Raw genomic sequence first — 11,543 nt, 5'->3', positions numbered from 1 at the left:
TAAAATGTATTATAAATACAATGTATAATCATTTATAAATGAAAAATCGTGATATTGACATCATTCTCCACTGATAACCCTAAGATGGTTTTGACTGACATGATCATGTGTGGGAAGTGTGTTATACGAGCTGCTAATATGAATAGGATTCTTCTACCTAATGTGATATGTTTGAAATAGGTCATAGGTCAACGGGGGTCATGAACTTTGTTTCTGAGTCAGCCTGGTAGGTCCTGTTCTTAGGTTAGGTCTAAAATAAAGCATGCTCGACCATTTAAACATATGGGTTTGTTCGTTTTTTATTCACTAGCGTTCCTTATTCTTTTTCTTTTCTGTAGCGTATACTTGTTTTTTTATTTATTATAAAAAATGAGCCTCTAACACTAGCCTTCTCCATTCTTTTTCTGTTTTATCTACTTGTTTTCTTTTTATTTGTTTATTTATTTTTAAATTAGCCTCTAACACTAGCCTTCTCCATTCTTTTTCTATTTTATCTACTTGTTTTATTTATTTATTTTTTTCAAATAAAAAATGAGCCTCTAACACTTGCATTCTCCATTCTTTTTCTGTTTTATCTACTTGTTTTCTTTTTATTTGTTTATTTATTTTTAAATTAGCCTCTAACACTTGCATTCTCCATTCTTTTTCTATTCTATCTATTTGTTTTATTTTTATAAAAAAAATAAAATAAATAAAAATCTTGCTATATGTACTGCATTAGGCTAACTGAGACTTTTAAAAGCGCTTACATATTATTGCTCTTTTGTTGGTTTTGATTTCTTCCTCATTTGTAAGTTGCTTTGGATAAAAGCGTCTGCTAAATGACTAAATGTAAATGCCGCGATAACTTCTGTGATAAATTCAGGATACATTTAGTACAAGGGCATCAAATCTTGCTCCAGGAGGGCTAGTATCCGGTTTGCCAGAGTTTGCCTCCAACCAACTTCAACACACTTGTATAGAAGTTTCTAGAGAATCTGAAGACCTTGTTTAGTTTGTTTAGGTGTTTATTTAGGACTGGAGTTAAACTCTGCAGGGCTCACCCTGATTTAGCACGAGGGGAATGCTGAAGGAATGAATTCTTTAACTTATGAAACTTTCTTAGGCATTTCTGCAATGTTGTTTCAGCCTGAGAATATGTTCTTGTAGGTTCAAAACTCAACAAAAGAGGTTTTCCATAATGTTTTTAAATACACGCCCTAAAATTATAGTAGGCTATTACGCAACATACGCCTGTTCAAGATGTCCAGTTTATTGATTCAAAGGCAAAAAGAAAAGGCAGTTGAGGCAATCTGTGTAAAAGTGCATGGTTTCTTTATCTGAATCATTGTGAATTAGTTTGAACAAGCCAAATACACATAGACCAGCACATGACAGTGTTTATATTTGGATGACTCTTAGTCACATGCGTTTGTGTTGTTCAGCCATCCATAAATCTAATCCGGAAAACCAATTTCCAGGTTGGTGTTCAGTCTGACAGCTATTGCTCAAGTTTTAGTGAGATTTTACTGATAACAGACCGGGAGCCCATGATGGCCCACCCTGGCCCAGAGGCATAGCGTCAGAAGGTGTGTTCATTGCGTCAAACGCGGGGCGGTGCGGCGGAAGCGGCGGCTCTATAAAGAAACCGGCTGCGTGAGCGATGCTTCAGGAATTTTAAACGCTAAAGCGCTTTTATTCATACTCGCGTATCGTTCTTGTTTTATTTGTATCTCTTCCATTGATAATTCGTCGCGTACGTTTGTTTCTAACGTTACCGTACATCGCTACATAGTAACATCGACATTTCCGTTTTGTATTCGTGAAGGATCTGACCAGCGATTTTAACCATGTTTCCTGAGAGCAGCACTGGGTAAACTATTCTTAATTTTTCGAATCTAATTTTCTAGTTCTACTGTCTTTATTTTGTCTTTTGAAAGTGTATATTAGTTTCTATTTGGATGGTGAATGAAAGTTACTCGATCGGTGGCATAGCACAGGGAGTTAAGTTGGCTGGTTAAAGTCGACCTATAATAATTCATCCATTTCTTCTTTCATTAACGGAGTGAAATTTAATTTTAACGAATTTTAGGAGTGGCGAGTACGTGGTAATGCGTTGGTAATGTTATTTAAGCGAATGTTTCGGATTTAAACGCGGGGTTGAGAAAGAACGCTTTGAAGTACACATTAATTGGAGGGAAAAACTTGACTTTGAATCGATTGTACTGACATTTGTTAAATTGTTCAAACAGTAAGTCACATATACTGTATAACATAGACACAATAGTCTTGACACCATACTCTCTAGATATGTTTAATTGGCCAATAATATTGGTCAACCATTAACCTACTAATTATAATTACCACTAATACCATTTCCATACTATCTCTGGAGAAGTGCTTGACGGATTTAAAAAGGAGAGAAAAAAAAACATTCGCTAGTTATTTTGAGAACGGGGATTGTTTTGACAGCTGATTGTATTTAAGTGTATATTTGCTGCAATTAAATTGTAAATCTAAACTGATTTTTATATGAAACTTCTTAATGTTTGTGTAAAGGCCATAGTACTAATCATAAAGATGCTCTGTCACAGGAAGTTTATTTTAGTAGTCAGCTGCTCAGATTACAGTAGTGATGTGTCAGAAAGTGGCTCCTGTTTCGGATTTGCCTGGATATTTTTATTTGGTATCTGCAGGCTTCATAGCCATTCAAATATGTTACAGTATTCAACATCTTAGTTATATAATACATGGTTATGTAATACATATGCAAATGCTATTTTATATATGTCAGTTGTGTAAGTATATTGTATAAAAGTGTAATGCGACTGTGTGACATTTAAGTGTGTCAGGCGACGTGCTTGGATGGGAAATGTACATGTGTGTGCTGTGAATTCAGTCATGTGTGGGGCCTCAAACTCATTTTTTCCATTCTCTCTTCACAGGTACAGCTATGAGGACTGCCAGGCCACAGCTGACTGGCTTCAGTCCCAGACTGCAGTGCGTCCTCTGGTGGGCATTGTGTGTGGTTCGGGTTTGGGTGGGCTGGCTGACGCCTTGAAGGACCAGGTGGCCTTCAACTACAGGGACATCCCCAACTTCCCCCAAAGTACAGGTGCGGTTTACTGTATAATGTAGGATATTGTGTATCTTATCTTGTAAAAACCATTACTGAATCTGTGTGTTTCCTTCTCTTCTGCAGTGCACGGTCACGCAGGACGGCTGGTGTTTGGCACTTTGAAGGGCAGACCTTGTGTCTGCATGCAGGGACGGTTTCATCTCTATGAGGGATATCCCATCCAAAAGGTATGAAGCACCTTATTTTTATATATATATATATATATATATATATATATATATATATATATATATATATTACTCTTTGTCAGTCAGTTAAATTGAGAGATAGTTGTGGTTGTATTGTTGGATTAGAGATCCAAAACGGTCTTGGGTGCTGATCCAAACCTCTGGGTTTAAGAAGGGTTCACTTCTGTGTTTTTAAATATCCCTGAAATTGCAAGCTGCACAAACTTGAAGGACTCTGACCAAAAGATCCTTCTTAACCAGGAACTAACTATATTTGAAAACCGAATTAGTTTTAACTGGTTGTGTTGTGTGCCTGATTGAAGCATAAACTCTCTGACCCCGTGGAATGCAAAGACCAGAACACTTAAGTTTTCCACTGATGTGTGGTTTGTTAGGACCATATTTGGCCAAGATACAACTATTTGAAAATCTGGAATCTGAGGGTCCAAACAATAAATGAATAAAAATATCCAGAAACTGATATTGACAACTGAGAAAAATCACCTTTAAAGTGGTCCAAATTAATTTTGTAGTAATGAATATTACTAATCAAAAATTACGTTTTGGTATATTTACGGTAGGAATTTTACAAAATATCTTCATGGAACGTGATCTTTACTTAATATCATCTTATATCTTAGTATAAAAGAAAAATCGATAAATTTGACCCACACAATGTATTGTTGGCTATTGCTACAAATATACCCCAGCTACTTATGACTGGTTTTGTGGTCACAAATGGAACACAACTGATGCAAACTGCAACTGATGCGAGGTTCAAAGCATCTCAAACTAAGATTGTTGTTGTGTTTTAGATTACGATGCCAATGCGGATATTCAAACTGCTGGGTGTGGAGACCGTGATTCTCACCAACGCTGCTGGCGGTCTGAACCAGGACTATAAAGTAGGCGACATCATGATCATCAAAGATCATCTCAACATGCCTGGATTTGCTGGAAACAACCCTCTGGCTGGACCCAATGACGATAGGCATGTTTATGTGTTTATTTAGTTCCTTGAATCACCACACTCACCTCCTGGAGTTGTTTTGACAAGTAGAGATTCCACACATGCTCCTGTAAATACTGTTCATTATATAAGCCTTACTTTACCTTTAGGTTTGGCGTTCGTTTCCCGTGCATGTCTGATGCATACGATCGAGAACTCCAGCAGCTGGCGCTCGACGTGGGTTCGGAGCTCGGTTACAGCGACTTCCTGCGAGAGGGCGTGTACTGCGTTCTAGGAGGACCGTCATTCGAGACAATCGCAGAGTGTCGCATGCTGCACAAACTGGGAGCTGATGCTGTCGGTAAGCGTCTCGTCTGCTCTAAAGCTTCTTTTAACTAATCAGAACATGCTATCAAAGCTTTATGATATAATAGAGTATTATGCAGTTCTCTGATTCAAACTGACAACAGTTAGTATTCTTGTAGGTCATGGGTTCGATTCCCAGGGAATGCATTAACTAATGAAATGTATACCTAAAATGTAATACAAGCCTCTTTGTATAAAAGCATCTGCCAGATGCATAAATGTTAATGTGACCGTTTAACTTTATGCAAATGAACAGTGATGCTGTAACAAAGTAGCTGGAAGGCATTCATTTTCAATCTTTTGCAAGGCAACTATGAGGGGTGTTTACAAGACACAGTTTTCAACTTAAAACAGGACATTTTTATGCGTTTTGGTTCAAATACACAAACACGTTTGGGGGACTGAGAACGCAAACTTTTGAAAATGGGTTTCAAAGTACAAAATTACGATAGCGGAATCTAACTATAAATACACAAATTTGTGTAAATGGTATCATCGTGCATGCATATCGCCAACTATTGGCTTGGCTTGGCATGCATAATACAGCACTCTTAGTAGTTTTCGCCGATCTGAATGGATTGCGATCGTTTTGACAACATTGTCGTCTGTATGCGAAACTTCACAAAAACGCAAGGGGAAAACCTTTTCTATTTTTATTACAATATTGGTGGTGTAAACATACCTTAAGTTGAACCAAATGTAACTTTTTATGCAAATAAGCAGTGATTTAGTGACCGGTGAGTTATTGCTCTGTATAATGTAATTTATATAACATTGAAATTAATTTGTTTATATGCATTTTTTATTTTTATTTTTTTTTATTCTATGTAAACTAGTTTCATAACCAGGCTTCATGTGTTTTAGGCATGAGTACGGTTCACGAGGTGATCGTGGCACGGCACTGTGGGATGCACGTCTTCGCTCTGTCTTTGATAACTAATAAGGCGGTGATGGACTACGACAGCGAGGAAAAGGCCAATCATGAGGAAGTTCTGCAGACGGGCAAACAGAGGGCGGAGCAGCTGGAGAGGCTGGTGTCCACCATAGTCACCCGGATAGAGCACAACAACAATTTCTCTTAAGACTGTTCGCAGATCAGTCGCAGACCAAAGAACGCTGATTCATCTATGAACAAACATTATGGTTATGGTTACAAAAACCTTGCTATACAGGTCAATTCCACTTGGCTCCCACTTATTTATATTTGCTGAATCTTCTTAAAGCCTTCATTCAGTTTTGGTCTGTGATGTTTTGCCCTTATGTACATAAACCCGGTCAACAGGAGAGTGCTTTATAAAAGAAAAATACAAATAATTTTTACATTCCTCTGAATGTTAAAGCTGATGTTTCTTATTTAACGTCTTCGTTAACGTTTACCATTTGTTACTGTCTTAATTTAAAATTCGAATTCTCTGTAAAACTTTGATTGCTTTTGTGGTATTTGTCAGTAGATGTACAGTAAATGCCTATCTTATGTGTTTTTTAACATTTATTAATAAATTTGGCTATTTATTACGCATGTCTCCCTCTGGTTTATGGTGGGAAAAGTGAGTACTGTGTACAATTTTAATATCGCATTACAAAAAACTTAAATGCTGGTAGTGTTTCTACAGCGTCACAAAAAGGGACATAGTGCTGGGGAAATATTGAGATGGGAGAAAAACGTTAATGCTTTTGCTCATTTCCAAAACCTGTGATGGAGATAAGGAGGAAAAATTTCACTTAGGAGGAAAAATTGTCAATGCTTTTTGTGAGTGAATGCAAAGCGTTGAAATGTTTTTTTTTGTTTTTGTTTGTTTTTTTTCCTCCTGTCAAATTTTCCAACGCTGTCTCTGTATATTTCAAACAAAAAATAAAAGTAAAAATAGAATGTTAAATATGTGTGTGTATATATGCATGTATGTATGTGTAATATATATATATATATATATATATATATATATATATATATATATATATATATATATATATATATATATATATATATATATATATATATATATATATAAATTTTTTTTTTTTACAACATTTCCATGAAAATTAGTTTTTTTTTTTTTTTTACATTTTAAATTGCATTTCTACTCCTTTACTTCAGTTTGGTTGTGAGACATTTTATTTGAGTGTTAATGTACAAATCTGCAAACGAAGAGTTTATTTACAAAAACAGATAACCTTTTTTTTTTTCTTTGTTTTAATTTTTTTTTTTATCAAATTAACCAAACTGCAGTTTTATTGAGGTTAATTGGAATGCACAATGAAAAAAACATGATTTTTTTTAAAATTATTAAATTTGTTTTTGCAAATGAACTCTTCAAATAGTCTCATATATCTTGTATAAAATATAATTGCTTTATTTCATTGTGAAATGTGACCCAGGCTTGGTCAAATCTTGAGATTGACCCTAATAATATTCAAGAATTAAGCATGAAACATCTTGCAGATCTTCTAAGAAAAGTCTCAAATATTTGGTCACAGTTGGGTTTCTTCAAGAAAGGCACAAACGCAATGACTGCTCCGTTAGTTGTCCTCCACCTTAGAGTTTGCAGAACTTTTTGTCCCAGACTGGCAAACCTTCAAGTGATAGTTCAGATGGCTGCTTTGAGAGAAACACTTGTCGCATTTTCCACAGCGGTGTGGTTTCTCTCCCGTATGAACCCGCTTGTGTTTCACTAGCGAGCTGGCCTGAGCGAACTGCTTACTGCAGACGTTACAAGCGTAATTCTTCTGCCCCGTATGAGTAAGCTGATGCGTCTTCAAAGATCCTTTGAGGGCAAAAGTCTTCCCGCATACATCGCAACTAAACGGTTTGTCTCCAGAATGCGTCAGTAGATGAGTCTTGAGATGCGTTCCTCGCCGAAAGCCCTTCCCACAAAGCTCACAGCAGAAAGCTTTGACTCCCGTGTGAAGCTGCTTGTGGGACTTAAAGGTGTTTGCGTGTACGAAGGTTTTTCCACAGTCCTCGCACCTAAAGGGCTGTTCGCCTGTGTGAAGCCTTTCGTGCGCCTTTAGGTTGCCCTTTTGGGCGAAGCTCTTTCCACAGTGTTTGCACAGGTATGGCTTTTCTCCAGTGTGAACTCGCTGGTGGTAGTCCAAATAAGACTTGGTGAGAAACCGCGAACCGCATTGCAAGCAGACAAAGTTCTTCTCGCCAGCATGCGTTCGCTCATGAGCTCTGAGGATGCTTATCAACGCAAAGCTCTTCCCACATGTGGCGCAGGAGAACGGTTTCTGGTCACCGTGACTCATCATGTGATTCCTCAAGTGGTTGGGCAAGCGAAACACCTTGTCGCAGAGCGTGCATTTGTGAGGTTTTTCCACCTTGTGGTCTCTGCGGTGGATTTGGAGGAGGCGTCTGGAGATGAAGCGCTCTCCGCACACTTGGCAAGCGTGAGGCGTTGCTCCGCTGTGGAACTTCTGCTCGTGTCTTCTGAGGTTGTTGAGGTGGGTGAAGGTCTTTCCGCAGATTTTGCATATGTTCTTCTCATCGCTTGCATTCGGTTGCACTTCTTCAGCAGTGTCTGTTGGTACGTCCAAACCTGTCTCGATAATATCGGGTGGATCCAGTGTGTTTAATTGTACTGAAATGTACTTAGAGTTTGGTTCAGTGGTCCATTGCTCTTCTCTTTGATGCTCTACAGGTTCATCTGCATTGGGCTCTATTGATTCTGTAACATGAACAAGGCATGTTTATAATAGATATGATATAGTATATTTAGGCCTTACATTAACATATTACACCATGTTAATTCAATTGCATTAACGTCAGGGAGTCTGTACCATCTGCAGGAGGAGTTTGACACACTACATGTTCCTCTTCGTGCAATATTTCTTCAAATCTAAACTCCGGCTCTTCCTAGATGAAGACAGGGCTATGTTAGTTTGATGTACAACAAATCAAAGCATTTGTATAATCAAAAACACAAAAATTACAGCAGGATGTGGGTTACTTCAACAGTCTGAAGAAGATGTACAACAGATGTGGTGCAATTCAATCTTTCCTGGATTCCAGACACAACGTCTGAGGTGAAATCTTGCTGGTCTCCTCCTACAACAGTGCATTTTTCTTATTTAATCTATTAAAATAACAGTAATGCATGGTTTAATTATGAGAAGAACCACCTTTGACATGTTCCTCATCTTTGATATGAGTGTTAAGTGGTCTTCCACTCCCAGCAAACTGCTGCATATGGTTGACTTGATCTGGTTGTGTACGATCTTTTCTTGGTCCATTTGATGCTGTATGAAGGATTCCACAGATGTGTTCTGCTGCTGAGTTTGTTATTTTCCTTATAGCAGCTGTCAGATTCTTGTGAATCAAACAAGAAATAATCAATTTAACTGTTAAGGTAAAATTAAAAGTTTTGCTTACCTAATTGTAGCATACAACAGGTTAACATTATTACGTTTCTGCATTTAATAAAATAATTAATAAAAAAAAATAACACATAACATAAAATATATACATCGAAGGAGATTCCATATTAGTGTATTATCATTTTACAGTAGTAAAATTACCATCAACTATTGCATATTTTGACGGTAACTATGGTTACCACGGTATTTTTTTGTAGTTAAAGTGAAATGGTTAACATCTTTACAAACGTTAAAATGTCAACCATTATACATTTGAACGAACTTACCATTTTAATATCAGTTTCTGGATTCCCATTTTGACGTTTTGACTGAAAAATATCGAGTTGACAAATTTCTGTCACTATAGATGTGACTAAACTGTCCATTATTAAGAGCACTTGTTTCTGGACAGACGCCTCACACGACATGCTTCTATACACACCTGTAAAATATCATTTAAAAAATCATAAAACAGGTGAATATATCACTGATTTATTTGTTTTGTTAAAGTCTCCTCAGTTACTGTGTTGTGCCGTGCGTGGACTCTGAACAGTTTCCCGTCAGGACGGATTTTAAAATAAAAGTCACCCGCTAAAAACCTCACGAAAACGTAAAGGCCATCGATAAATCAGCAGCGAGGTTTAATTTTTTTTTTATTATTAAGTATAAACATAAAAATTCATTAAAATATTTTAATAGAATTAATCATATATAAATATGAAATAAAAGATGTTGGCACTAAAACAGTTTCTCAGTCCTGGTCCTGGAGTCCCCAAACACCACATTTCTGATGTTTAACATATCTTACACACCTGCTTCATCTCATCAGCTCATTAAATCATATAAATATAAATCTGACACGTGCAGTAATCAAGCAGTTTGAGGAACATTTAAATGCTAAAAACAGGACATTTTGTTTTACAAATTCAGTCTTTGTGGAGAATCATGGGTTATATTTCTTCAGCTGACTCATAAAGCCTGGGTTTGGTTGAATGTAAGGCCTGACGGTTTTCACAGCGCTGAAGGCTTCATTAAATGACATCTTTTCCTGGGACATGAGGAACCCGATGACAACAGAAGCAGAGCGAGAAACGCCGGCGTTACAGTGAACCAGCACCACTCCACCCTGAGGAGCACACAGAAAACAGGTTATAGACACACCCCTCTGGATATTTGTCTGTCTTCCACATACACACCTGCTGACTGGCTTCATTTATGAACTGGAAACATTCAGGGAAGTATGAGGTGATGTCTATCTCAGGAAGATCTAACACGGTAACAGTTTTATACATGAAGAGATCAGGGAACGCGTTCTCAACCCCGTACGCCACATTCAGCACATGAGTCACCTGAAACATGACAGCAAAAAAATATAATTATTAATTTTTAATATTATGTAAATTAGCTTGCTTATTTTTATGAATGTTTATGAGAAAGTCAGGTAAATAAAATATAGATTATGTAAAATAAGTAAGTAAAAAATAAAATATTAGATTACCTGTAATTTCTTCAATGTGTCTATATCATGGGCAGCATCCTGTGATGCTAAAAATCACAAAATTAGTTAAATATAAGAAGTAGGGTTAATACTCAATGTGTCATGGTAAATTTTCAATCAAAATGTTTAAATAATAATAATATTAAATTGGAATTAGCCATGAATAAATAATCTGGTTTTAAAATATAAAAAAATAATAATCTTGAAGTTAAAAAAAAATTGTTAACAATAGCTAGAAATTATAGAATTAATCATGGAAATTCATCATGATCATGGAAACTTTTTATATATATATATATATATATATATAATGATAATCATATTTATTAAATCGGAATCGGGTTTTAAATAAATAAATTTATTTAAATTCTGAATTACAGAATTTTCTTAGTAGTAGTATTGTTATTGTTATTATTATTGGTGACTATGGTAAAAAAAAATAATATTTTTTCTGGTTGTTCATCTTTGATATGCATCGTTAACACAAAAATGACCACACAATGCCACATTTATTGAGTCACTTTTGGCACCTTGAAGTCCATAAATACAGTAATCGCCATGGAAAACAATGGTATTTCCAGCAGCGCACCATGGTACCACCACAGTAGGGTTTGAACCAGGTTTTCCCAATGAATATTGCAAATATACATCAAACACATAACGCACAGAGCAGGAGGAAGGGTCTGATGATGCCCACTTGCAGGTCGAGGCTCGTGTCCTGCACGAACCCGCACGCCGCGGCACCGTCGCGCTCCGCGTGGAAACGATCTCCGCGGCGCGTCTCCACGAGTCTCTCGCCCGTCACGGTCGTGACTCTCGTGCTCTGCTTCCTCAGACGCGCCGCGGAGAATCCCCGGATCTCCTGCGCCAGAGAATTCATCTTCACTCGCAGATCTCCGTTCAGCGAGCCGCGGAACTAAAAGCGCAGGACCTTACGTTTGGTACACCGGTTAATTTCAAAATAAAAGCCCCTCTTCATGCATTAGCGCTTACCAACGATGGCCCTAATTTCACAAAATACAAATTCCTTCACTAATAAATTCGACATTACATTCAGTACTACATCATTACTTATGAATCTGACCTCAAACA

The 11,543-nt window shown here is 37.0% G+C and overlaps 3 protein-coding genes across 5 annotated transcripts; 1 reads left to right on the top strand and 2 right to left on the bottom strand.

Moving 5' to 3' along the window:
* The first annotated feature begins 1,600 nt into the window (after positions 1–1,600).
* Positions 1,601–6,115, top strand: pnp5a (purine nucleoside phosphorylase 5a). The gene is made up of 6 exons (XM_058783321.1): positions 1,601–1,852; positions 2,925–3,094; positions 3,182–3,285; positions 4,101–4,276; positions 4,405–4,595; positions 5,465–6,115. Exons 1-6 carry the CDS (start codon positions 1,830–1,832, stop codon positions 5,680–5,682), a joined length of 882 nt encoding a protein of 293 aa, XP_058639304.1. The 5' UTR covers positions 1,601–1,829; the 3' UTR covers positions 5,683–6,115.
* A 580-nt stretch (positions 6,116–6,695) lies between these two features.
* On the bottom strand, positions 6,696–9,513 carry LOC131544804 (zinc finger protein OZF-like). Of its 2 annotated transcripts, XM_058783275.1 has the most exons (5): positions 9,241–9,513; positions 8,720–8,906; positions 8,548–8,645; positions 8,378–8,453; positions 6,696–8,265 (listed from the first exon to the last, which is right to left on the bottom strand). In XM_058783275.1, the coding sequence occupies exons 1-5, from the start codon at positions 9,379–9,381 to the stop codon at positions 7,118–7,120; spliced, it is 1,650 nt and encodes a 549-aa protein (XP_058639258.1). In that variant the 5' UTR covers positions 9,382–9,513; the 3' UTR covers positions 6,696–7,117. The 2 variants fall into 2 exon arrangements, with proteins under 2 accessions (XP_058639258.1, XP_058639259.1); XM_058783276.1 differs by lacking the exon at positions 8,548–8,645 and having other exon boundaries at positions 9,241–9,380.
* A 76-nt stretch (positions 9,514–9,589) lies between these two features.
* dusp19b (dual specificity phosphatase 19b) lies at positions 9,590–11,388 on the bottom strand. 2 transcript variants are annotated; one of them, XM_058783327.1, is made up of 5 exons: positions 11,309–11,380; positions 11,118–11,227; positions 10,452–10,498; positions 10,150–10,302; positions 9,590–10,079 (listed from the first exon to the last, which is right to left on the bottom strand). In XM_058783327.1, the coding sequence occupies exons 1-5, from the start codon at positions 11,329–11,331 to the stop codon at positions 9,897–9,899; spliced, it is 516 nt and encodes a 171-aa protein (XP_058639310.1). In that variant the 5' UTR covers positions 11,332–11,380; the 3' UTR covers positions 9,590–9,896. The 2 variants fall into 2 exon arrangements, with proteins under 2 accessions (XP_058639310.1, XP_058639309.1); XM_058783326.1 differs by having other exon boundaries at positions 11,118–11,388.
* Positions 11,389–11,543: the final 155 nt, after the last annotated feature.

The sequence above is a fragment of the Onychostoma macrolepis genome, chromosome 07 (genome assembly GCF_012432095.1).
Source record: "Onychostoma macrolepis isolate SWU-2019 chromosome 07, ASM1243209v1, whole genome shotgun sequence".
NCBI lineage: Eukaryota > Metazoa > Chordata > Actinopteri > Cypriniformes > Cyprinidae > Onychostoma > Onychostoma macrolepis.
The sequence above is the reverse complement of the archived record's forward strand: the minus strand, read 5'-3'. Positions and strand labels throughout refer to the sequence as shown.

Coding starts and splice junctions, on each gene's coding strand:
- pnp5a (XM_058783321.1), top strand. CDS start 1,830: ATGTTTCCTGAGAGCAGCACTGG. Junction 1,853..2,924: donor TTTCCTGAGAGCAGCACTGG/GTAAACTATTCT, acceptor CTCTCTTCACAG/GTACAGCTATGAGGACTGCC. Junction 3,286..4,100: donor AGGGATATCCCATCCAAAAG/GTATGAAGCACC, acceptor GTTGTGTTTTAG/ATTACGATGCCAATGCGGAT.
- LOC131544804 (XM_058783275.1), bottom strand. CDS start 9,381: ATGTCGTGTGAGGCGTCTGTCCAGAAACAAGTGCTCTTAATAATGGAC. Junction 8,907..9,240: donor CAGAAACTGATATTAAAATG/GTAAGTTCGTTC, acceptor TTGATTCACAAG/AATCTGACAGCTGCTATAAG. Junction 8,646..8,719: donor AGATGAGGAACATGTCAAAG/GTGGTTCTTCTC, acceptor GCACTGTTGTAG/GAGGAGACCAGCAAGATTTC.
- dusp19b (XM_058783326.1), bottom strand. CDS start 11,331: ATGAATTCTCTGGCGCAGGAGATCCGGGGATTCTCCGCGGCGCGTCTG. Junction 10,303..10,451: donor ACACATTGAAGAAATTACAG/GTAATCTAATAT, acceptor GTCATGTTTCAG/GTGACTCATGTGCTGAATGT. Junction 10,080..10,149: donor TAAATGAAGCCAGTCAGCAG/GTGTGTATGTGG, acceptor TGTGCTCCTCAG/GGTGGAGTGGTGCTGGTTCA.